The sequence below is a fragment of the Hyperoodon ampullatus genome (assembly GCF_949752795.1).
Source record: "Hyperoodon ampullatus genome assembly, chromosome: 2".
NCBI classification, from domain to species: domain Eukaryota; kingdom Metazoa; phylum Chordata; class Mammalia; order Artiodactyla; family Ziphiidae; genus Hyperoodon; species Hyperoodon ampullatus.
In genome coordinates this window covers 57,862,109-57,889,546 of record NC_136915.1, presented here as the reverse complement: position 1 = coordinate 57,889,546, position 27,438 = coordinate 57,862,109, and the positions used below count along the sequence as shown (strand labels likewise).

General features: G+C 36.6%; 1 protein-coding gene across 4 annotated transcripts in view; it reads right to left on the bottom strand.

Moving 5' to 3' along the window:
* PDE4B (phosphodiesterase 4B) overlaps nucleotides 1–27,438 on the bottom strand; it is a gene marked incomplete at both ends in the record, with an annotated part of 505,104 nt that overhangs the window by 197,936 nt on the left and 279,730 nt on the right. The window contains one exon of one of the 4 annotated variants that reach the window (XM_079698751.1): nucleotides 19,097–19,146. The exons of the other annotated variants lie outside the window; for them this stretch is intronic. Within the exon in view, the coding sequence (XP_079554877.1) occupies nucleotides 19,097–19,146 (50 nt within the window). Of the gene's footprint in view, nucleotides 1–19,096; nucleotides 19,147–27,438 lie in introns of those variants that run through there. 4 annotated transcript variants of the gene reach the window in all.

Genomic DNA, 27,438 nt, shown 5'->3' with positions numbered 1-27,438 from the left:
ACTAAAAGCAGTGTGATTTCCTCAGCCTACTTCTCTTCCATTCAAGCACACTAACTTGCCAACTCAACAGAAACCTGTTCCTTCCTATTCTAGTGAAACAGCAGAAAATTTTGAACAGAAATATACAGCAGTAGGGTCTTCCTTTTCTTTCTCAAATTGAATGCTAGTGCATTTTAAATGCTTTCAGGATGAATCTTAAGTTGTTAGGGATTCTAAATTCTGTCTATGTATTTCTTGTTTGCCTTAACCTTAGGTTTCAGTTTATTTTTTATTCATATCTTTAGAGAGAAAAAAAAAATTATACAAAATATGGATTCCAAGTCCCAGACAGGAGATTCTGAAGAAACCAGTGCCCTTCAGGTTTTGTATTTTCCCTCATCAGCAATGGGAAAAGAGCAAAGATGGTTCTTCACTGTAGTTTAGGTGGCATATCTGTGGAATATTTCAATTCAGTTTTTACTGTGAGAAACACCATTCCTGAATATTCTGCTTATAAAAGCAATAAACATGATGTGTGTCTGGCTGATTTTTTTACCCTCTTTAACAGTAGGAAAGACTGCTGCTAGCTATAAGATATTAACATCTATAAATTATTTTGCTTTTTTGGTTGGGTGAAGTGAGTTGATTTATCATCTGTTATGGCCAAGAATACAGTTCTAGGCCAAGCATACAATTAGACACGGTCCATTTTCAAGTGCAAAGAACATGGAAAAAGAATAAAAATACAAGCTTGCAAATATATTTTTTATTCCAAATAAAGAGATCTAATTTAGGCCATAAGTGGGAGAGTCACAAATATCTATACCCTGCCAGCTCCATGAAAATTAAATTACAGAGTGATATTTGTATTTGGTAAATTCAACAGAGACCGTGGCAACAAAAAACGGATTCAGACTCCAATCTCTGAAATTTGATTTAGCAGAGTAAATTATTTGTCTGATTTCAGATTTATATGGTTTTTAATCTCTTTTTTGTCATTTTTTTAATCCTGAACATCAGCTTAGTGTTTGTTTTGTTGTTATTGTTCTTTCTACATTTCTGATTAGTGACAAACTTTCTTAACAATCAAGGCAGTATGATCTTCATGTAAAAAAAAAAATATGAGGGGGCGGAGTGCCTGCAGAATCTTCTTGTGCTCACACCTGGTCACATGATATTTTCCCTACAGAGATGTGCTGGCCTAAGGGCCATGTCATTTTGCAGAAGTTCTCCATGTCTGAAGTTTTGATGGCAAAACATCCCTCAACACTTCAGCGCTGCAGGCAGTGTCTCTTTGAGAGAATAACAATGTCTTAATCTCAGTACCTAGACTGTTGAGACAGGAAGGCCTTGGATATAATTCTCTCATTTCAAAGATGAAGCAGTTAAGACCCAGTAAAGAAAAGTGACTTACCCAGGCTTATCTAATTTGTGGCAGAGCTGGCTCCAAAGCAGGCCTCCTGTTCCTAGTCCAGAATTTTTTTCCCATACTGTTTGGCCTTGGCAGGCTGTAATCAATTTTCACTTTTAAAGATACAATTTTTTTAACTTAGTTCCTCAAAAAAGAACACATTCTCAGAGCTTTGTGGCTTTGTGTCATTATCAAGCGATCAATATCACTCTTGAAAAGAAATTCAATAAAATGCTTTATCGAAGTTTCAGCCTCTTCTTGCCCGGGTCTCTTAAAATCCATTGAACATACTAGTTTTGTAAGGCATATTAACTAGCCAATTCTTACTAACAAGATATGCAAAAGAGAAGGATAACAGAAGGTGAAGAAGGTAATGAAGTTTCCCCAAATCCAATAGGGCCAGGAGTCTTAGGAACTTGGTGACGTATTTCCCATTTTACAGATTAGAGAGACTGAGTGATATTCCCAAGGATCTACTTGCATGGCAGAGCTAGGATCTCAACCTGAACCACTTTGATTACAAGCTCAAGCTCCTTGAGTCAAATATTTGTAAGTCAAGTACAAAGACAGGGGGAGGGTGTTCTTTAAAAAGATCGAACTACGATTTACAAAAACTCCTTTTTAAGCATGTGACATAAAAATTTTCCCTATATTACTCCTCTGGTCCTCTGGCAATGTTCCCCGTGGATGAAGGTCAAGAACCTAAAAGTCTCCTTCTAGTAATGTTGTTAATACATAAAGCAATGTTATTTAAACCTTTGGGTGCTTTTGTTAGTCAGATATATCACTGATTTTCTCTCCTACATAGGGAAATGTACATAAGGTCATGGGAGCCCTGGAAAAATATAAATTTTTCAGAGTAGCTCTATTCTTCTGGTGCCAGGGTGACATTTGATTGGTCCCAGGAGGTCACCTTAGTCACATTTTAAGTTCATTTGTCATTCTTGGACTGCTCATCAGAAGAGACTAAGCATTAAACTCCAAGTAGTAAGCTGTGTACTATTGATTATTCATTTTAGGAAACATACCTTTATCAAATTTTTATAAGGTATGCAACAAATGGATAGCAGAAATGTTCCTGAAAAGATGAGTGCAAATCAAAAGCTAGTTTAATTTTTTTTAATTCACTACTAATAATGACTCTCTAAAAATTAATAGTAGTGACTCACAGTTATGTAGAGTTCAAGAGCTGACCAAATATTTTCATATACATAAATCTCATTTAATTCTCACAATCAACCATTCAGTAAAATTCAAATATTAAGTGACCGTTAATCTATCCTATGAATTGCGCTAGGCCCTGAGATACAAAAGAGATACAAAAATAAATAAGAAATAGCCCTGGCCTTCAAGGAATTCACCATTTTTATTATTATCATCTTATGCAACATAGTATGTAAGCAAAGCTTATAAGTTAGAATATACTTGCCCATTGAGTCCAGTTATATCCAGACTGAGACTGGAGTTGTTTGAAACCAAAATTTATTCTTGTCTTACCACATCAAACTTCTGCTTAGCTTCGGAGTAGAAATGTGAGGAAAGTGGCTGTGGATTTTTTAAGAAACAGTCTCCCTTAATATATTAGTTCTTAGTTTATGACTTTTATAAATCTGGGATTTTTAAAGGCAATGTGCACCCTTGTAATCTCTCTTGCTGTTACACAATGCTTTGCATTTCCAAGGTTAAAAGGAAAAGTTTTCAGCATATGTTTGCTTAAACAGAAACAGAATCCAAGTTATCATGTTCATGTATAATATTCAACTGAGCAATTCACAAGGTAAAATTGCTAAACATGTGATTATATATTATCCTGGGACTCACAACTGAGATGAAGACTTGGGGAGAGTTTATGTGTGCAAAAGGAAGGTGATTAAAGGGTTAGACAAAGAGAAATTATGAAAAGGTTCAAGGAATTTGGCTTTAGGATGAGAGCTGAATAATATCTTGATAACAATCTTCATGTACATGAGGAGTTATTATACCAGCTGTGTTTTACCTCTAGGGATGGAAGAAAATGAATTCAAACTGCAGCGCTAGGGATTTAGGTTAGCTCTGAAAAGCTATTTGCTGACAGGTGAGATTGTCTTACTGGAAAAGGATACCAGGGGAAGTTGTGGAATCTCCCTTAAAAAACAAAAAAAAAATATTTCTAATCTCTTTTTAAAGCTCAAATGTGACATGGCCCCAGGCAGAAAGGTGGACCAGATAGATAGCACCTCAAGGTTCCTTTCATCCTAATGACTCTCTAACTATGATGATTTCAGCCACTAAAAACATCCTACCATGGCAAAAGCCCATTTGATGCTGAAGTTATAATACCTGAAGTTTCCCTTTTACTTTGCTAATGGTTCCATATAAACATTCCATATAGACAATAGCTTCAATTTATGGTTTTCCTCCAAATGTCAGCTAGAATCAGTTTAGAGGTGTCTTGATCAATGTTTCTAAAGGTTAAAAGGCCAAATGTAGGAAAGTGCTAATATTTTGTAAACGGTTGTCCCCCTCACTCATTATTTCATTTTAATCCCAAACCATGGAGAACCCAGTAGAGATTATCATTATAAAGCTCTGAGATGATAATAGCTCCCTACAAGTATCCCCATAAGCTTTTTCTCACCAAATTAAGTTGATACTGGACTTCAGAAGTTGCTCAGAAGCAAACTAAGCACAGCAGAGGGATTGGAAGGTATGGGATATGGTGAACCTAAGACATCACTCCATTCAGTTCATTTATTTGACAACAAAGAAATAGGCTCAGGATTGTTAAAGAATCAGTGCAGGATCATACAGGTTAGCAAAACACAAAGCTGAGATTAGAATTCAAGTCTTTTGACTCCTTATACAGTGACTGTTTTATAAAGCGTATTTTTCATATTAAAAGAACCAAAGCAAAAATGAATTTAAAAATAATCATGTTTCAAAATATATCTAGATGCTAAAAGACTAGATAAACAACTTGAAATTCCTTTCTTGTGGAAACATCTGACTTTTCTCTCCATGCTATGATAATGAAATCAGGAGGGAGGGATAGATTGGGAGTTTGGGATTGACATGTACACACTGCTTTATTTAAATTAGATCACCAACGAGGACCCACTGTATAGCACAGGGAACTCTGTTCAATATCCTGTAATAACCTAAATGGGAAAAGAATTTGAAAAAGAATAGATACACGTATATGTATAACTGAATCACTTTGCTGTACACTTGAAACTAATACAACGTTCTTCATCAACTAGACTCCAATATAAAATAAAAATTAAAAAAAATCAGGTATCTTCCTGCATGGACAGACACGTGTAACAGTTATTCCATTCATATGTTACTGCCATATTCCATAAAATCCACATAAAACCCATGTCTTTTCTAATGGATTTGATAGATGCTCACTTGCCAATTTCCCCTAACTGTAAAGAGTAGGCTTTAGAGGCAGAAAAACAGGTTAATCTTGACTTTTCCAACTGCTAATATTTCTGTGGCCTTGGGCAAGTAACTTAACCTGTTTGTTTCCCCTTCTGCAAAATGAAGATTTACCTAGATTGACCAAGATATTGTTATGTTAAATGCTTAGCACAGGCCTGGCAAACACTAAGTGCTCAGTAAACTATAGGTACTGCTGTTATTATTATTGTTACTATTATTATTATTCCCATATACTTCAACACTCAGAAAGTTACCCTGAGACATGATGAGAAATACAGCCTTTCCATTAGGCATACAGATATAAAAGAGCTCTTTCTTAGGAAAACAATCTCCCATCCCCCAAAGCCATGAAATCCATGTCTTCAGAGTCAAAAGTTCAGTTTAACTGACATTTTCTGCATTTCCTGAGGAGCCAGTATATGTCAGAGGCTCTACTGAGTGCTGTGGACATAAAAATGAAGGAAACAGTCATACTCCTCAAGGGTTTCATGGTCCAGAGTTTAAAAGAACAAATAGACAGATAAATACAATATGACAGGGCAAAGAGAGCAGAAAGGGCAGTACGGTATGAGAGGATGGGGGAGAATGGGGAAGGGTGTTGGGTGGAATTTGGAAAGGCTTGTCAGAAAATTCCATCACTTCAGCTGAGTCTAAATTTTAAGCAACAAGGCGATGGAGGTTCATGATCCCTGAATAGTTTTTTTAAAACTAAAATTTTGTAGGCTAAACTAAAAGAGGTCACTGATCAAATCTGTCCCTTATTTGTCTCATCTTAAGTCAGTTTGACAGAAAGGATTGCAAAATATAAGCGTCTGAGAGAGAGAGAGAGAGAGAGAGAGACCGTTATTTCAGCACCACGCCTGGCACATCAGTAACTGTTTGCTGCGTAAATCTTTTTCAGTGAATCTGCAATTTATTGGAGGTAATTATCAATAAAAGAAGGTCATTTTATTATCATCTTATTTTTACTAACACAACTCCTCAAAGATAATTATGCAGGTAATGTTCTCAAGTCCTCACTTCAGCTTCCATGTGGATTTTTATTCTTAACTTGACAAAAGGCAGACACTTTAAATAAAGGGGGTCATTATCAAAATCCTCAGGGTTTCTATTGACTGGATGATAACCTAATTATATGGCTCACATTTGTTTGGATGTGAGCTAGGATTCTTAATGTCCGCTAATTTTTAAATACGCACTGGTAAAAACATCTTACTTGTAATATAACCCACAGGTCAGCATTATAAATAAGTTCTGAGACCTGTGGATATGTAGGAAAAATCACCTATACTCTATCACTCTTCTAAATAACCTCAGAGGAGATGATTAGATGTTTAAACTGTTAAATGCTCAAGATGACATAGCTCACAAAATGTATCAATATATAAGGTCGAATTGAATCTCTCCCCACAGGGCACTAGCCCCCTAGACCCTCATTTTAGTAGCTCCACACACAATGCATAATATTTTTCATAATGTATACTGCATTACCATATAGGCAGGGTCACAGCAGCAATGAGATAAAAAGATTACATGGCAAGGTAAGTTCCAAGCAACATTCCTTTGAAATAACTTTCCTGAGATTATTTGAAAACACATTATGAATATAAGCATATTTTGACTCTTTGCTTTAGAATGATAAGTAAAATGGGAAACAATTTACCTGATTAAACATATTGAAATATCTATATTTTGTTAGAATAAAAATACACTAGGGATTCCCTGGTGGTGCAGTGGTTAAGAGTCCGCCTGCCGAGGCAGGGGGCACAGGTCCGTGCCCCGGTCCGGGAAGATCCTACATGCCGCTGAGCGGCTGGGCCCGTGAGCCATGGCCGCTGAGTCTGCACGTCCGGAGCCTGTGCTCCGCAACGGGAGAGGCCACAGCAGTGAGAGGCCCGTGTACCGCAAAAAACAAACAAACAAAAAAATACACTAAAAAAACCCCAGTCACGACTTGATAATATTGATAATATTTATGCAGCACTTGATGCTTTGAGCTATAGAGTATCCACGTGAAGTATTATTATATTGTCGAAGAGGCTGACTTCATAGTGAAAATGCACTTTTAGCAAACAGGCTATGGGGCTTGTTCCCTTGGCAGAGAAATTTCCAAGTCAGCACTGACTCTTCTTCCATTCAGGACCACTTGTTACTAAGTGCTGTTAGTTCTGACCCCTTTGCTCTTGGTGAATTTATCTCCTCTCCATTTTAGGCAGGCAGCTTATCAGTTTGTGACTCTCATATTCTCATACCTAGAATAGTGCCTGACAGATAGTAGGTGCTCAATAAATACTTTAAAACAAATGAATGAATTCCTATATCACCACATTATCCTATTTCCTCAAACCTCTCCTCCCACTTGTCTCTGAAAACGCCTAATTGGCATCATGAGCCAGATTTTCTATTCTCTCATGTACCTGACACACTGTTGCTTAACCAATTACACTAAAGCACAGATTTAATGGTTTTACTCCCTAGATTAAAGCATTTAAATGTCTCCTTTTTATTACAAACTCCTCACCCTGACATTTAAAATCTGTCACTAATGGCCCTAATCAAACTTTGACCAGATCCCAGCCTTCAGTTTCAAAATAAGATCCTTTGTATCATTCCTGTCACCCCTCAGACCATCTTGCCTATTTGACTGTGTTCATGCAGGTCCCTTGGCCCACATGGCTGCACCCACCATCTTTATCTGCTGAAATATCACCAGTCCTTCAGTATTTATGTGAAATGCTACTTCATTCCAGATGCACTGATCAGATACTATCATTTCATCTTATACACCTATCTTATTCTGCCTAGTAATATAGTTATATGTGGATCCATGTCTTATTCCCAGTATTCTAAGTTCTCTAAGTCCAACGACTGTATCTTATTGATACATAGCTTTTATCCTAAAGCATACAGGAAATGGTCAATACATATCTGCTAAGATAAAGGGAATCCAAAAGATAGGTCATAGGATCAAAAAATACTACCTCTTTGAACATATGGTGGGGAAAGCAGAGGATGAATGTAGAGTTTCAAAAATTGGGGTTTGAATCTTAGCCTTGCCTTTACAAGATGAGTAGCTCAGGCAAGCTTTTTTATTTTTCCTTTTAACCTGACTGAAGCCGTCTCCTCATCTATAAAATGATGACAATTACTTTATCAACCTCACAGAGTTGTCTGCCAGACAAAGTGAAAAATGGAAGGGATGTTTTGTAAACGTCAAATGTTATAAAGATTCAGCAGTTTTCCAATTGTATGCCATGTAACTTGTTGGCTCAAAAGAAATGGAAGCTACCTGGTAATTGTGAGTCCTTTCCTGCCTTTCCTGGTGGAGAATGAGGACTGGGTATGCATAAGAACAGAAATGGAGAACATTCTCCTTCTGCCAGAAGTCCAATTTGCCAGCAGAGGAAAAAATCAGCATTTGGACACATATTTTTAACATTAATGCTCAGCTAGGTCACTAAATTGTTATGTTACAGCCTGTAGAAAGATTCCCTATAATAAATTATTGTGAGGCTTAGAGTTTATCATATTTTTAATGTATTAAGCTGACAAAGTAGCTTAAAAAAAATTGCCAAGGGGTTTCTCTTTCCTCCTCTGCTTCCTCTTGTGTATTTTCTTTTTGCTAAATTCATTAAAAAAAAAAACGATAAGAGTCTGTCATTTTCCTTGGAAAATACTGTAGCGCTACTGTGCTCATGTCATGGTTTTGGGGGCGCTTATTTAGAGCTCGACACAAAATACTGTGTATAGTGTAGAGACCAGGAGGAAAGGGTGCTGGTAACTAAGCAGGACGGTTAGACCAGTCCTGCCCCCAGGGAAAGACATTTCCCAGGCCACTTTCTGCCTCAGATATCCCCAATGGTAAGAGACAAGCCGGATGCAGGTTATGATATCTGAGTACCCTGGACGAATGTGGCTCAGTGAGATATAATCTGATTTTAGAAGGGCTTATCCAACTCACATTCCTTGTCTGAGGCTTTCCCACATTTCTGGATAGCTGATGACATTTTAACAATTTTTTTAAGTGCAGGGAAGGAGACAAAGTCTGTCCATTATCTGAGAAAATATAACAGCTACGTCTTTGGAGTGAGGACTGGGGTCTGAATCAGTGTTTTTCTGTTTCTTCATTTCATTTTTGTGCAGGTTTACTAGAGACTCTGGACTGGTTTGAAACCTCGCAATGACGTCAATGGGGCAGAGAAATTGGAGCAGCAGAGACAGCTGCAATGCAGCAAGTCTACTGAGGTTTTATTCTTTTCTCCTAGGGTGACATCTGAGACAGATATTATCAATCAAACCCTCCTGGCTCAGCACCAAATCAAAGGCACTTTATCATTCAAAGCAGTAAAAGCTGCAATTAGATGATCTGCTCAGCTTTTTCCCTAGGAATATCTTGTTCACGACAATTAATAATGCAATTAAACCTAAATTAAACAAGAAAATGTGTACTAAAATATTTAATTTAAATATGGGATTTCTTTCCTTTAATGGTTCAATTATCAAATTATTAAAGATCACTCTCTACATATATTTTGTATAAAAAATTCAAAACAAAGTATTACCTCTTTTGAAAATGCTAATAAAAGCCAAATAATAAACTGTAGCCTTTTCCAAATGTCCAGGAAAAAAATGTAGGTACATAAATAGCAAAGCTTTACTATCATTTAGAAAACAACAAACAACAACAAAAACCCAGGGACAGTTTACAGGAAGGAAACCAGTGCTCTGCGGATTAACATTTCTTTCAAAAACATTCAAAATAAAACCAAAAGGAAGAAAACCAGAGCCAACTGCTTTTTTGTTTGTTAAGCACAACGTATTATTTACTGACTTTTCAAGCGTCTCTTCTTGGGAATTGTCTTCCTTGCCTGAGTATAAAATAGCATAATTGAAATCTGAAAAAATACAGCACTTAATCTAATTATATAGTTTTAAAGTAAAGGTCTTCATTCTGTCTGTCTGTCTGTCTGTCTCTCTTTTTAAAGAAGAAAACTTTAAACTACTAAGGACACCCAAGGCTAATCTTAGCAAATCTAACTAATAAACATCCTTAGAACAGATTTTTTTTTTCAAAGTTGCCTAGAAGAGCTAGGCGTAGAACATGCCCACCAGAAGGAAGAATACAAAACTGACTGCTATCCTGTCTCTCCTTGCTTTCTGGAGTGTTTGTTGGCAAACACAGTGCTGGTGAAAAAAATAAGTGCAAAGTGGACTAGAGAGAAAACTGGGGGTAAAAATCAGGGAGAAAATACCAATGTCAGTCTCAAGGTGATGTAGCCAAACTGAATGGGATTCAAAGTCATTTAGTCTAGAAAGGCAAACTGGCCAAATACAAGAAATATAGAAAACAATATTCTTCAGCAACGGTCTTTTATCCAGGAAGCATCATCAGCTCACTCAATGTTATCACACTAGGTAATATTATATATGATGTATATTTCTCTATCTTAATAACAGATTCCAAAACTAGGAAAGGCCATGATGCAGGAGACTTACTATTTTAATGAGGAATAAAAAAGAGGACATGTGTTAAGTCAGCACTAAGAGCTTAGTTTAGCTAGAATAACAAATATCTTGCCAATCAGTCATGTTTACCCAAGTGTAGGGTACCAAAAGTTCTCTTTATTATTTAGATTTAAACAATAAGTTCCTTTTTTCCACCCTTTTTCATCCATTTAGCTGTGAAATAGACAATAAATCATAGCTAACGCTATGAAATACCTTGTACATTATTTACAAAGCTTCCTAACTGATCCAGCCCTAAAGTTTCTCCCACCACGAGATCCATCATTCCTTTATCCATTCATTTCAGTCAGCATAATGGTAATAACATGGGCACTGAGGCCTGTGGATGTGGGTTTATATCCTAGCTCCATAGATACGTGTCCTTGAATAACTCAATCTGCAAAATAATAATGAAATGAAATAACACATGAATAAACATTTGTAGGCATTCTAAATGTGATAGCTATTATTTTTAGATGTTTGTTTAAAATGTGTATTATTGTGCTTCAGTGCCAAGTACTGTGCTATGCAGTCAAAACACACACACACATGTGCATGCACACACACAGAAAATAACACAAAATGCACAGGGTAAACCAAGCTAGCAACTTGAGAATCATTCTTACCTTCCCGTCTAATCACCACTACCACTACCAACAAAAGCAGAGTAGGGCCCTTTCACAGCTGTCGGAAATGTCTTCTCAGCCACAATGTGCCAAACCTTGCCAATGTCATAAACAAGCAAGTAATAGAAGTTCTAGAATCAGATTCAGATTTAAAATCTACACATTCTGAGTGTCCTCAGTTCTTCTAAGGAATGTATAGCCTACCATTTCAATCCAGAAATCGCAGGGATGCCAGAAGTGAGAGCCCATTTCAGCCCATGCAGGAAGTTAATCATTTACTGACAACTACCGTTGTCCAAATGACCTGAGCATCCTGGATCATTTACTCATTCATTTAGCAAATGTTGATTGACAACTGTGTCATCCTAGACACTGCAAATTCAATGGTGAACAAACAGGTTAGTTTACTTTTATTGAGCATCTGCTGTGGTATGCTTCTTTCCTTCTAATATATTTTTTTTTTTTTTTTTATGGTACGCGGGCCTCTCACCGCCACGGCCTCTCCTGCTGCGGAGCACAGGCTCTGGACGCACAGGCCCAGCGGCCATGGCCCACAGGCCCAGCCACTCCGCAGCACGTGGGATCCTTCCGGATCGGGGCACGAACCCTCATCCCCCACATCGGCAGGCGGACCCCCAACCACTGCGCCACCAGGGAAGCCCCCCTTCTAATACATTTTGATGTGTAAGCAGCCCATGACGGAGGGCCCTTTTTGTCACTGGCGAGATCTCACTCTCACGCCATCCTACTGGGTCTTCTTCTCCATGTAATTTCTAGTTCTGTGTGCAGTTCCTACCCTCCCCTGTATCCTGTGTTCTAATATAAAGTGTAGTCTCACTGTCTCTTGCCAGATTAAGGAGAAAAGGATTTCTTTAAGCAGGCAGAGCAGGCACCTAGATAGTCTGGCATTGGCCATTCACCATTTGATGGTATTTTGATATTAAAAAAATATGTACTGGGTGAGTTTCCCTGGTAAGGTTGGCAAACACTAATGAATAATTGACTTGGAATTAATCAAAGCAGTAAAGAATGAAAGTGAATTTTTTTCTGACAGGTGATTGACAGGCAGAAACTAAGTATTGAGCATAAATGCTTCATTTTCCAAACTTAATTATAAGGTCTTTGAGGGTCTTTGCCTTATTTACATCAGTTTCAGCACACAGTATACCCATATAGTACCTCCTTGTCCACAGTATTATTACCATAAAAATTTATGGACTGTTGCTTTTGGAAGCAATTAAAATATTTTCAGTTGAAAGTACCAAATATGTTTAAGTAAACTGGGAAACAAATACTATTTTTCTGTTAATAAAGGCCACAAAGGAATTTAAATATATTCACTAAATAAAATGTAAATATGTATAAATTTATAAATAATAAATTAAAAATTAAAAGCACTGTCATTAGCAATCAAGAAATCAATACTTATACAAATTGTCTTTATTATGTGGTAGAAAGAGTAAGAGTTTTAGAATCATACAGACTAGAGTTTGTGTCCAAATGCTGTTCATGATATGCTTCATGAAAATGGGAAAATTAATACCATCTAAGCCTCAATTTTTAATAAAGGGATGATAGCTTATCCAGTAGTTTATTATGAAGAATAAATGAGTATGTATAAAGTATCCTAAACTGGCATAGAGTAAATATTTAATATTTTTAAGTGATATACTATAACTTTTTCCTATTTTGAGGTTTTTGGGGGCACAGGGAAAACTGTTACATGGAAATTTCAGAATATGTCACTATAGTGAGTTTTTTCAAATAATATATAAGAGAATAAGAGATGCATAGATAATCTTTCTTTTACTGTATTTAAAAAAATTAATTGTAGGCATTGTGAGACTTTATAGTATTTTACAGTCTGAATTATAATTTCAAGACTTGTCCTTTGTATCACAGAAAGTGATTTTTAACTATATGACTAAACTTTGGGGGTTTTCACAGCAACATAATGCCTACTGATGCTTGTGACAACTCTTCCAAAGCTCTGTTTACTGAACCATCATGGCACCCCACCTTTAAGAAAGGCATTCCTGTTGCTTACTCAGAAATAACACCAAAGGCCTACACTAAATATCCTTGAACAGGGTTTCCTAAGATGACACAGAGCCTGAATATTTATTATCTGGCTTCAACATGCTATGGACGCAAGCCAAAACTTGACTTATTCCTGTCTGCAGCTTATGATACTTCTCAATGACAAAAAGATCTCCCAGGGCTTTGAAACTCTGTTGCTACAGAGTGAAGTTTTGTTTTAAAATAAAATCCTCTTTTGGGTCAAGTATTCACAAGGAGGTAAGAAGATCAAAGACCAAGGCTTGTCCGAGGCTTGTTTCTCCAAAATCACTTGAACTCATGGAGGTGCATAAGTCCCAAGTCACAGAATTACAACTCAAACATGCACACACACACATACACACATGCAGTCTTTTAACAAATATTTATTGAGCATTTACTGTGTGCTAGACACTGTTCTGCACATGTAAGATATATTCATTAACCAAACAGACAAAATACCCTGCCCTTATGGAGTTCACATTCCACCTTGGAGTATGGGGTGAGGTGGGAAAAATGGGGAAAGAAACTATAACAATACACATAAGCCACAGTGTAGACTTTATCTTTCTCTGGACCAGTCATGCCCATATCTCTTATCATTCCTTTGCATTTTCTTTGCTCTCTACCTGGAATGCCTCCTTTGTCATCCTGCTAGACCAAGGTCAAATATCACCTCCTCTGTGAAGCCTATGCTAGCTCTCCTTGGGGCCTCATGGAGCTTTATTATAGCTCTTCTATGGCATTTCTCAGATTGTCTTCTAATTGACATGTGTCTGTCTCTCTCAGTGGCAGACAAGCTCCTCCAAGGCAGGAACCTAGCAAAGACTAATTCTTAGTAAGTGTTGTATCACCAGGGCCACCCAGTACAGAGCATAATCAAGTAGCACCCTCAATGAATATTCAGTTAAAGACTGAATGCAGTTTTATTCTATAATAAAGAAAAGAAAGATTAATTGTGAGGTTAGTTATGACTAGGATGTTTCCTTGCACACAATCCACACCAAAGTTTGGCTAATACACAACTTTAAGAAAGATTATTCTTGAAATTGAACTATTTTATGTGAAATATAACAGTATTGTTTAACTAATAGCTGATTCAGCAGGCATGGTAATTCAAAAGCAAACTTTTAATTAGTTGATAAAAATAGCCTTGATAGAAATACTAATTTTATGGCTTGCTTATCTTTTTTTTTGATTCTCTTTTTTTCTAATTTGAAGCTTTTTTCTTTACTTTTATTTATTTATTTATTTATATTATTTTTGGCTGCACTGTCTTCGTTGCTGTGCGCGGGCTTTCTCTAGTTGCGGCAAGCAGGGGCTACTATTCATTGTGGTGCGCTGGCTTCTCATTGTGGTAGCCTCTCTTGTTGCTGAACACGGGCTCTAGGCACACGGGCTTCAGTAGTTGCAGCACATGGCCTCAGTAGTTGTGGCTCGAGGGCTCTAGAGCACAGGCTCAGTAGCTGTGGCTCACGGGCTTAGTTGCTCTGTGGCATGTGGGATCTTCCAGGACCAAGGATCGAACCCCTGTCCCCTGCATTGGCAGGCGGATTCTTAACCACTGTGCCACCTGGGAAGTCTGGCTTGATTATCTTTTAAAATGCTTAATTTTATCTGTGCTATAATCATTTAGATAAGTTGAGTTTAGTTAAGATGTTTGTTTTCTTCAACCTTCTAATTACCACAGGAAAATTAAATTACTGTGCTACTCTAAGAAGGAAGTCTTAGCCCTCTAACTTACTGTGATTGGCACAGTGGAGATTACTTTGGGGAGCTGCAATTTAAGGCAGGGGATATTCCAAGAGAGGATGTCCTCGTAGGCTTTAGAAAGTGTCTACGCCCCACTGAGGTATTAGATCTGTGGTTCTGTAGGCTGGACCCTCTCAAGACATTATCTATCAGATTAGCTTTTCTTCAGTCTATCTTCAGCTCAGAGAACATTGCGTTCGTTGATTCAGCTTTGCAATCAAAGAGGAAGCTGCATTTCTGATACAGAGGAAGGTATTAGGAGCAAGCTAACATCCCTTCCGGCAATCAACTCTCAGGGTAATGTTAGGTCTTCTACTAAATGGATAGCTGGAGCCATTTGCCTTTAACCAGCGTATAATACGAAGCACTACGTAGCTATTGATACTAAATAAGAATGTCTTCCTTCTTTATCTTTTCTCTACTGACTTTTCAAGGAAATAATCTCATGGGAAAGGTTAATTTCTCTGCCCCAAATTTGAGGCAAACGCATTCACACTTCTCTTGCATAGGCCCAACACTTAGCTTCATGCTGATAACAGCAAATATGTGATGATCGATAGAGTACACTTACTTAGAAGCGTGTACTTTTGCTTGAGCAGGCTGTATGCAGTTCCTTTAAATAGCATAGGAAGGAAGAAGTAATGTAATTCTTCAAATATTATATACACTTTTCCTCATTAAAGTAGGCTCACAGGTATTCACTCATACTGCTTGTGCTATGGTGAAAGTCTCAAGAGTAGGATAATGTCTATAGCACAGAGAAAATTATGAATATATTTTTTGGAAGTCTTGGGTGTTTATATTCCAGCTAAATAAATTAGTTGTTGATTGAAATGAGTTTTTCTGCTCTCTGTACCTATCAGTGACTACCAGTAGAAGATAATATATTTGAATTTTTGTGAGTATTCAAATTTTACTGTTTTTTAACTTAATCACAGGGACCTGGTCATGGGCACATTTTTTCCTTTTGGGTAATTAAAGCAAAGGGCCTTCTCTGAGCTAAAAAAAAGAGTATCTTTCACAACATAATTGCACACAGGACTGTAACCTAATGGTGGTCAAAAATCAGCTCTTGAATGTTAGTTTCTGTGTGGTGTTTAGCAGTGACAAATACACTTTGTCAGGCTCTATAGATTTTTTATCTATTGTTTCAAAGAATAAACAAGTATTTACTGATTTCTGGAAACATTTACAAATCTGTAAGTTAGCTTCTAATATGATTACCTTGGGAGCCAGCACAGTTTCAAGTTAAGCCCATAATCCCACCTACTAAACATACTAAATGTAGGTGTGCCCTGTTTTAAGGAACCATGCAGTACAAAATATATGTTTACATAAAACAAATAAATTGGGAAGTAATTTTACTATAAAAATAATTCTTCTTGCTAAAGGATTTCCTCTAGGGTTCCTTTAAAGTTTAGTTCTCCTAGTGCTTTTAAGTGATGTCTATGTATAATTAAACATTGAAATTGTAGAGCTCAATTTTATTTTCTCACTGAATTCACCATTAGCTATAGCTCAATTGGAAAAAAAATGTCAATAAAATAACTTAAAAAATTATGTAAGTCAAACGAGCCCAACTAGAAAAAATAACTTTACACTTAACTCTTAAGGAATTGATAAAAAGAGATAAATCTTATCAGGTAGAGGGCCTATAAGTGTACTCTAGGCAGCTTTCCAAGCCTTTAGCTGTTGAACCTTGAAAGCATTTTAATTGAACAATTTAATTGTGAGGTTCCATTTTGTTCATTGCAAATTGCCATCAAAGAGTTGACCGAGCCATTGGGTCACCTCGAATATCCTTATACACACAAATAGACTTTTGTGGGTTTAGTAGCACTTGCCTGAATTTTTTTTTTTGCCTGAATTTTTTCCTCTAAAAATATTGAGAATAGAATACTACTCTACTTCTATGAAAGCCCCCTTTGCTTTTGTAGAAAACACTCAAACCAGTCTCTGCTTCCAGGCTGGTGCCTCACAGTGGTCTATGGCCTTCCCTGCTTTAAGACCCTTAATGGTCCCTCATAGTTTGGGGGATAAAGTTGAAATTATGAGGGCTTATCTAGCCCTGTTTGTCTTTTCTGCATCATCTCAGGCATCCACTTCCCTTCTTATGATTTGGAACAGCAACAGCTTTTCCCCAAATGAATCATGCTCAGCTATGTTACACCTGGAGGTTCTTTCTTCTGATTCTCTGTCTAGCTTTGGCCTACTTATCCATCAGAATTCTAGTTATGAATCCCTTCCTTTATGCCCCCATCTGATATAGGTGAAGCCAAAGCAGGCTATAACATACATTATTGTTTTAACACACTGATTTATAATCAGTGATTTATTTGTGGGTTTACTCTATCTGATAGTTACACAACTTTAGATCCCAGAAGCCTAGAGCAGTACTTAGTACATAGTAAGTGCTCAATAAATGTATGCTGGAAAGATGAATTAATCAACCATATCAATGGATAAGTGGAATTTTTAAAAAGTTAATTTGAACAACATACCATGACTAAAAATATCCCCTGGATTTTCAACAAAATGCTAACCAATTTATAAATATGTGAAGGTGATGAGATAAGGAGTAAAGAGGCTAATATTTGTTGAGTTAATTATTTGGACTAGGCACTGTGCTACTTTTCATCTCATTTAAATACCACAGACACATAATACCTATATCATTTTTCATATTTCATTCTTATTATAACTTAGAGTTATTGAGAGTTTCATATGTGCCAGTAACTGTGTTAAGTGATTCACATCATGTCACTTAATTGTCACAGCATTTCAAGGGAAGCATTATAACTTCATTTACAAACAAGAAAATTAGCGCTCTGACCTGCCCAAGCTCATAGAGTTTGTAAACAATGAAACTGAGATCTTCACTCACACTGATCTGGTTCTCTAGGCAGTGTTTATTTCATCGAAACAACATCACATCACCCAACTTGTTTTTCAGAGGTCTATGAAGATATTAATAGGTTGCTCCGCTCCCCAAAAAAGTTTTACGGTTAGATAAGTTTAAAATACTTTTTCCCTTTTTAAACATATCCTTTTTTAGAAATTCGCAATGACATTAGTTGTTGTATATCACAGCTCTGAAAGCATTAAGAAACCTGCGTAACTATCTAACCAAGTGTTTTCAAGTTTTAAGAAACTGCCTCCTTTCCATTTCTTCACAGACCACTAACATTACACTCCATAAAGTTCATGACTGCCTTCAACTGAAGTTATATTAAAATAGGGTAAAAGGGATTCTTTTTGACCCCAACCTCTTTTGAATTCCATTCTTGATGGGAAGGTTAGAAATTCTAAGTTCCTTTTCCTTTCATGACCCCTTTATTTTCAATTGACCCTAGCAAAAAATATATGATCAGGAAAAGTTTTGGTCTGATTTATGAGAACTAATTATGCTCAAAATTGAAAGTATTTTTCTTCTCTGATTTACTCATCAATACCACCAGAAGTATTTGTTGAATGAACTGCCTGAAACCTATGCTACACACTGGGCAAAAAATTATGCCAGCTGTAATTTCTGTCCTCTGGAAGCCTTGGCATTCAGAGAGTTGGAAAATGAAATCTCCAAATAAGCAATGCCTATGTTTAAAATGTATGCTCATATTCCACTGTTTTGATGTATATGTCAATCTGGGACTGTTAGATGCTACCAGGCTAAATCAGTGTAAAATCACACAAATCACTGCTTGGTTCTAGTTTGTGATGCCCATTGTCTCCCATGTACCCAGAATTCCATGTTTCTTATTGTCTTAATTCTCAAAATGAAGACAGTTCATAGACAACAAAATATTTAAAAAATGCAAAGTAGTTTACCTCTCTTCCACAGCTCTAAACAACAAGATTTTTAAAAATATTCAACTATCCATTAGCCACATAAAAATACATATTTGAGAATGGTTAAAATAATCTTAACAATTTGTAGTAACTGCTCATTACCTTATAGCTCTTTTTGTACGAGTCTAATAAAGGAAAGCTTTTCAGAAAGTCTTACTTTAAATTTCAAGTTGAGAAAAGTGAATATCATTCACAAATTTTACCAAGGCCTGAGGAAACAGATAATTTATTCTTACAGAAAAATTTCACCCAATTCACTATCTACTCCTATAACCTAAAAAAAAAAAAAGGTAATGTAAAGAACTTTTAATATATGAAGGTACTCAAAGTATTTTTCCTAAAAAAGTCACACAATTTTACAAAGCATAACATTTTCCCGTTGTTTTGTTTATTTTTATTTCTTATTATTCAGTGATTTTAAATATGAAACCATGTCTCAGCTCTATTCCTGAACTGTCAGATGAAGTTTGTTGTTCACAGTGTTACCAACACCTACCATATCCATGAATGTCTCCGGGGAGGAGGTAAATCTCCAACATGCAGCATCCTGAAGGGCTGGTGCTGTCTCAGTATCCCAGCACTCAGGAACTTAGTTCATTTTCATTAATTTCCCTGTGTTCTTGAGGCCACATAGTTATTGCTTAGCTCTTTGTCCTTTTAATTTTCTTTCCGATGGCATGCCACTTCCCATTGCAGAGTAGATATCATTTTCGATATGAATACAAATGACTTAGCAATCAACATGTAAGCATTCAACTGGAACATCATCAGTAGTTTCCTTTAGACATCAAATGAGAAAATCGATTTGGAGTCACATCTGAATGATAGCTTCCCATGGTGCGTGGAGCATTTCTTCCAATTTACCTCAGAAAAGGAAAGCATTTGAGTTTCTAAAATTGTTGAAAAATCTCCCTTTAAACAGTATCCTCTGTTTTCTCCCTCATTTTGCATTTTCTCCTCCATGCCTGGTGATGTGTCAGCATGTTTTCGTGTTTTCTTTTAACTGAGGTAGTGATCAGATTAATCAAATACAATTCTCTCTCCGTCTACCTTTTGCTTTGCGTTGGGAGCTATCAAAACTCCTGTCTGACTCGTTCTGCATTGTTTAGCCCATTCGGGGCACGATGAAAGAACACCTAACACACAGGGTCAGATTTCCTGAATGACATATGTTAGACCACAACAAAGGAGAAAACCCTGGAGAGATTATAAGTCCTTTTCATCGCAGGAGATTACAGAGCAAAGAAAATGTCTATGTTACACAAAGAAATAACAGCGTGACTGGAATAACAAATTCTACTTTGCCCAGGTTTGGGATCAATGTCCCTGACTGCTCTAAGCATGCTGGTGTGCATTTAAACTCCCACCTTTAGCCCAGGAAGACCGGCCTTTAAGCAGATACAATAGCCCTTAACAGCCACAAGGATCATCATTAACACCGCACAGCAGTAAACAGGTTCAAAGATCCTCAGATCCTGAAGAGCTAAAGGCATCTTCCAGAGTGACAAATTATACCCCAAAGACATTCAACAGGAAAGACAAGGGTCTCAGCATTCTGGATCTCTGAGTGGAATGTGATCATGGCTACAGCTCACAGTGACAAACACTGGTTTACAATCAAATGAGACATGTCTGCATGGCTTCCCCTTTGCCTCTTATTATAGGACTTAGTCTTATTTAACGTCCTTCTGGATCCTGATAATCCTGTATTTTAACTGGATCTGTGCTACTAAAGGGATATCCAGTTTCTTTACTTCAGATTTGCCTCCACATTCCAACTTCCCAAACCTCACTATGTCCCAGAGAAGCTGACCTTAAGATAGGACTCATTTTATGCAATGGCAGCAACAGGCATGAATTTATATATAAAAGGTATATATATATATATATATATATATATATATATATATATATATTCACAGGTGATCAAAACTTAGACATGAAAACCAGTTTTCTAACTGGACTTCCTCTTGTGTTCTGGCCCCGCTACAGTCTATTGTCAAAATAGTAGCCAGGGTAGTTCTTTAAAAACCTAACTCAGGTTACATCATTCATCAGCTGAACACCTTCCAGTTGTTCCCCCTTTCATTCAAAGCGAGAGATAAAGTCCTTATAATGATGTATGAGGCCCTTGTACAAATCCCCAAGATCTCCCTAACCCCACTGCTCACTAGGCGCTCCCTTCCTCACTCTACTAGAGCTTGCGCTGGTCCTTTGTCTAGAACAGGCATGCTTCTGCCTCAGGGAGTTTTCAATGGGTATTCTCTCTGCCTAAGATGCTCTTCCCCAGTTCCCTCTCTGGCCCAGGCCCACACTTCCTTAAGTCATTGCTCAAATGTCCCCTTATTAGTGAGACCTCCCCTGACCACTCCTAACCTGACACTCTCTTTACCTTGCTTTATTATTTTTGTGCACAGCATTCATCACCTTCTCACATACCTAATTTATTTATTGTTTGCATCATCTGTATCCTCGCACTAGAATGTGACTGCAAGAGAAACAAGATTCTTGGTGTTTTATTGTCAGTGCCTACTTTAGTGCCTAGTTCACAGGCTTACAGCTCACAAAAAAAGAAGGTAGTTGGTCGAGTTCATAATTAAATAGAAGTTTTTAAGAAAATAATATTTTGGGTCAGGATGAATGTTCCAATAACTCTCCTACAGGAAAAAGTTTTATTTTCTTTTGTGGTTTAGGGAGCAATATAATTGTTGAGAAGGACTAAACAGAAGAGAGGCATTGGGGAATGTAGTTCATTTAATACAATAGGGCAGCATGATGATTTTGAAAATGCCAAAAAGAATTGTTTTTAGATTATGAAGGAAATATAAAATTAGTGAAGGCTATATGGGAAGACTTTGATAAGGGGAATTTTAAAGATATATGCCTAATTCACTACCACAACTACCACAAGAGACTATGCTTTTACTCTTGGAAATAGGAAAAAAAGCAACTTATATTCTTTTTCAATTCCATAAGATTATCAAAAAGCTTAAGTTCCTTTTTCTTTAATAACAGCTTTATTGAGATATAATTCACATGCCATAAAATTCAACTTTATCAAGTGTCCAATTTGATAGTTTTTAGCATATTCACAGTCATGCAACCATCACCACCATCAATTTTAGAACATTTTCATCATCTGAAAAAGAAATCCCATCTCCATTACCTTGCCCCTAGACCCTAGCAACCAATAACCTACTTTCTGCTTCTATGGATTTGCCTATTCTGAACATTTCATATAAATGGAATCATATAATATGTGACTTTTTTCACTTACCATAAAGTTTTTAAGGTCCATTCATGTTGTAGCATGTATCAGTACTTCATTCCTTTTTATTGCTAAAAAATAGTCCATTTTATGCATATATCACATAAATGAATATATGTTGATTACCATTTTAGTTGTTTCCACTTTTTGGCTATTATGTATGAATAATGCTTCTATGAACACTCAAATACAAGTTTTTGTGTAAATGTATGTTTACATTTTTCCTGAATATACACCTAGGAGTGAAATTGCTGGATCATATCATAACTCTATGTTTTACATTTTGAGGAACAGTCAAATTATTTCCAAAGTGGCCACACCATTTTTCAATGTCATCAACAATATCTGAGGGTTCCCCTCCTACACTGGTGGTGGGAATGTAAATTGGTGGAGCCACTATGGAGAACAGTTTGGAAGTTCCTTAAAAACTAAAAATAGAGCTACCATATGATCTGAGATCCCACTTTTGGGCATATTTCTGGAGAAAACTATAATTTGAAAAGATACATGCACCCCAATGTTCATAGCAGCACTATTTACAATAGCCAAGCCATGGTAGCAATCTAAATGTCCATCAACAGAAGAATGGATAAAGAAGATATGGTACATATATACAATGGAATATTACTCAGCCATAAAAAATGATGAATTAATGCCATTTGAAGCAACATGGATGGACCTAGAGATGACCATACTAAGTGAAGGAAGTCAGATAGAGAAAGACAAATATCATGTGATATCACTTATAGATACAAATGAACTTACTTACAAAACAGAAATAAACTCACAGACATAGAAAACTAACTTATGATTACCAAAAGGGAATGGTAGGGGGAGGTCTAAATTAAAAGTTTGAGATTAAAATATATACACTACTATATATGGAGTAGATAACCAACAAGGACCTACTGTATAGCACAGGGAACTATATTCAATATCTTGTAATAACCTATAATAGAAAAGAATCTAAAAAAGAATATATAGAGATATATTCTATATCTATGTCCATATATGCATAACTGAATCACTTTGCTGTACACCTGAAACAAACACAACATTCTAAAACAACTGTATTTCAATAACAATTTTTTAAAAAAATGTCTGTGGATTCCAATTTCTTTACACCCTCTCCAACATTTGTTATTGTCTGTCTTTGTTATAGCCATTTTAATGGATGTGAAGTGTTATCTCATTGTGGTTTTGATTTGCTTTTCTGTAATAACTAATGATGTTGAGCATATTTTCATTGGGTTATTGGCCATTTTTGTATTTTCTTCGGAGAAATGTCCATTAAATATTTTGCCCATTTTTAAATTGGATTATTTGCCTTTTTATTGTTGAGTTTCAAAAATTCTTCATATATTCTGGAAATAACTCCCTTATCAGATATATAATTTGCAAATATTATCTCCCATTCTAATGATTATCTTTTCATTTCTTAATGGTATCCTTGGAAGCACAAAAGTTTATGATCTCAATGAAGCCCAAGGACATAATTAACAAGATAGAGTGGTAGCACAGGGATTCAAATGCAAGTTAAAGAAACTAAGTCTGAGAGACAGCTTGCTCATGGTCACTCATCTAGAAGAACCCAGAGTCAGGGCCCAAACCTAAATCCTCTGACTCTGTATTTCATGTGCAGTATGGCATGCTGCCTATAACAGATATTGTTGGTCTTCTCATAAAAGCTGAACTACTGGTAGTAGAAAGTCCTCACAATGGGGGAAAAAAAGAGTATACATATGAAATACATTACTCTAGGATTATGTCTGCAAAATGGATTTCTTTTGGATTTCTACTAATGCATGTCTTGCTGAGGGAGTGGATCCCAGTTTCCAGCTGAGAGGGCTGGACAACATCAGGAAATAAATGGAAGAAGAGTGATGGCAGAGACTTGCATACTTATAGACCAACACATCCTAAGATTTGTTCTTAAAGTTCAAAAGGAGGAAAAGCAACAGGGAAAAAAAATGTTATCTGATAGCACAAAGACATGTAGGCCATCCATCAACAGCTAATAGCACGAAAGACACCAAACAACTTTGCCTGAGCAGGCCATTTTTCTTTTAGTAATAAGTCACGCACCAGTGCCGGGTGGAGATATTCCCAGGTTGGCGTGGAAAATCTGAAGTGTGATGGGCAGCTGGACAGCCTTTAACTACTTAAATAGGACAGCACTTATCTTTTCACTAATTTTTAACCTCACTAGTTTTAAATGACGTTTAAAAAAATTATTTTACTCAGAAACAATTTTACATGCTGAAACATGATTTTATTAGTTCAAGTATCTTACAATAAATGTGGCTCTGAACAAAATCTTATGGGCTAAGGAATTTGAAAAGTTATTTCCAAGCCATCTCCTAACATGGGTATTTCTCTGATATAAAAAATTAGAATCTATACTGTTTGACCTAGAAATAGTAAAAGCAAAAATAATGATTAACAGTAGTATTAAGCAATAATTATTATTACTTATAAGCAATAATTAGTATTACTTATTAACATTAATTAGTTACTACTATTATTATTTTTACATTAGTAATAATAGTATTATTTTAAGCGATAGTGATGAGATTAATGATAATAACAATGATAATAATACCTTTTACATAGTACTTTGGAGTTTACAAAATGCTTTCACATATATTGTTGCATTTAATCTTCATCACAACCTTCTAGGGTTGAGTATCCTATCTTCATTTTATAGATAAGGAAACTGAGATCCAGATTCAGTCTCAACAAACATCAGTGTATCAGGTGTATGCTAGGTATTGCCACCCATGCAATCTTATCTACCACTCACAACACCATTTGAGGAAGGTATTGTTAAATCCATTCTGCAGATGAATCTCAGGGAGAATTAAAATTTGCCCAATTCTATAGCTAGTAGGAAGCAGTAAAGAAATTTGAGCACAAATTTTTTTTTGACTCCAAAGTTATGCTCTTCTAGTAAGAAACCATAACTCCTGAGAATGTTTATAAATTAAATTTTTGACAAAAAGTTTTCATGGTGATTATTAAGATGGGAAGTTGTATTTTGCATCTGAGCCTCAATAAGAAAAACAACAATGGCAATAAAAATAAAAATGGTTCACATTCCTTGAATACTTACTATATGTCAAACATTGGGTTAAGTAAGCACTTTGAACTTATTATCATTTAATCCATATAGCATCCCTATATTATTACCTCTGTTTAAAATGTTGAAAACTGAAACTAAGAGAAGTTTCAATAACCTACCTATGACCCCAGTATGGTTAATTGACTTCAAGTCACGTTGAATTGGGTCTTCTGTTTCTCACAAACAAAAACACAATAGGTAATTCATCTATCCATTATCCTAATGATTGGTAATCCCTTAATTCATTTCTCAGTTTATCTTAGGTCCAGCACCAGTCGTCCATGCACTATGACTGGAAGCCAGTATAGACTAGGCAGCAAGCTGAGATCTGTAGTTACAGAACAGAGAGAAGCTAGCTGGCTTACCCGAGATCTGATATATGCTCTAACAAAATATACCGGCTCTGTTAGATACTAATCCCAGATGACAGCATCGACAGACTATGGAACAGCCGCTTTCCCTTGCCTGGAAGCCACAGATTGTTAGATTCTGTGTGTGTGTGTGTGTGTGAGATTAAAGCGTCACCGGGATGATAGAAAGCAAAGTAGGCAAGTCCATGAACCTTACTGCTAAAGAACCTTGTGAAAACACAGCTTGTCCTGTGCATTAGTTTTCAATTAAGGATAAAGTAAGGCCGTAGAAAATTCTTAGTGCCTCAAGGCACCTGAGCACTGACCATTTTGTACTATAAAAGTGTGGAGCTTTCAAGGGCTTCCCTGGTGGCGCAGTGGTTGAGAGTCCGCCTGCCGCGGCAGGGAACACGGGTTCGTGCCCCGGTCCGGGAAGATCCCACATGCTGCGGAGCGGCTGGGCCCGTGAGCCGTAGCCGCTGGACCTATGCGTCCAGAGTCTGTGCTCCGCAACTAGAGAGGCCACAACAGTGAGAGGCCTGCGTACCGCAAGAAAAAAAAAACAGTGTAGAGCTTCCAAAGACCCTCACGATACCAACACTGACTAGAGCACTTTTTTTTTTTCAGCAGTAAAAGTTCTTGGATTAAAACTAGATTCGATGAATACCTACTTAGCATTGATAAGTACCCACATTGGTTGTGATGAGTGTTAAGGGCTTTACATGGTTTCTCATTTAATTCTCCAAAGAAGCTTATATAATTTGATATCATTAACTCCATTTTAAAGATAGTGGAATCAAAGAAGAATGAGATTAAGTTATATGCTGGGGGTCACAAAACTTGTGGGCAAACTTAGGAATTCAGCCCAGATATATTTGGCTTTAAAGCCCTTGCTCTGTGCTACCTGAAGCCTGAGTAGAATATTTGCCACCACTTATTAGCTGTGTGTCCCAGGATGAGTCATCGATATCATTGAGCCTCAGGATCTTCATCTTTAAACACAAATAATAACAGAGTTGCTGTGATGATGAAAGACAAATAGGTAAAATATAAATAATAATACTACCAACTTCATAGTTTTTGGTAGATAACTTAAACAGAAAGTTTGCAATGAAAACCCCTGGTAGACAATAAGATACCATATAAATATGAATTTAAAAATAATATGAGCTTCTGTGACTAAGAGATTCTAAAAAGATGAATTGATTTTCTTATTCAAAGAATTGAGTGTTAAACCAGAAACACACTCAGAGTAAGATTATCCTGATACTTTAGACTTGGGTAATTATCAAAAGGCTGGGAAGACAATTTCCCAGCACCCATTCTAAGAACACATTCCAAAGAAAACAAAGGCTATTCTGTGTGCCTGTGTGTGTGTTTCTATTCAGGTTTGCATGCCTGTTCCTGTTTGTGCATGTCGGTGCTAACATGAGCTTTACCACATTGATTTTGCCTCTCAGTGTGGTCATCTGGAGCAGTCCAGATGTTCTGTGGGAGTTGTCAAGCACCCAATTTGAATGCCAAAAAAAAAGGTGCTTACAGCAACCATTCCAAAATAATGTGTTTCCAAGATTTGGGAGTATGTATTATAATTTTCAAGAAAAAAAATAAGAACTCTTTTTCATCTTTCAAAAGAGTGGTTGCATCTGAATATTTTAAAATTCCTTCCTGACAGTGCACGCATGTCCTTTAGGATTCGACTCTGATCTGGAAATAATAATCTATTGATGTTCTGACAGCGCCACTCTGGAATTATTGCTGGATGGCTGGAAGCCAACTTGGCTTCTGATCATGAAGGCTAAGGGAGAACCTCCTCCTGATGGCTCTTTGTTTTCATATTTAAATAAACCTTAGAGGTAAAATCAGTATAATTAGATCTTCAGAGGCACTAAGATCTTTAGAAAACTTTTCATGAAAAAAAAAAAGATCTCAGAGGTCACTGAATCCAACTTGATCATTTTGCAAATAAAGAAACTTAAACAGAAACTTGTGTAGGGCCACTTGAGTAGCTAGAAATTGTTTTCTATAACTATAGTAGATATTTGTCTCCATCAAAAAACAAAAGAACAACAGCAATAACAAATCCCTAAGTTGTGTTA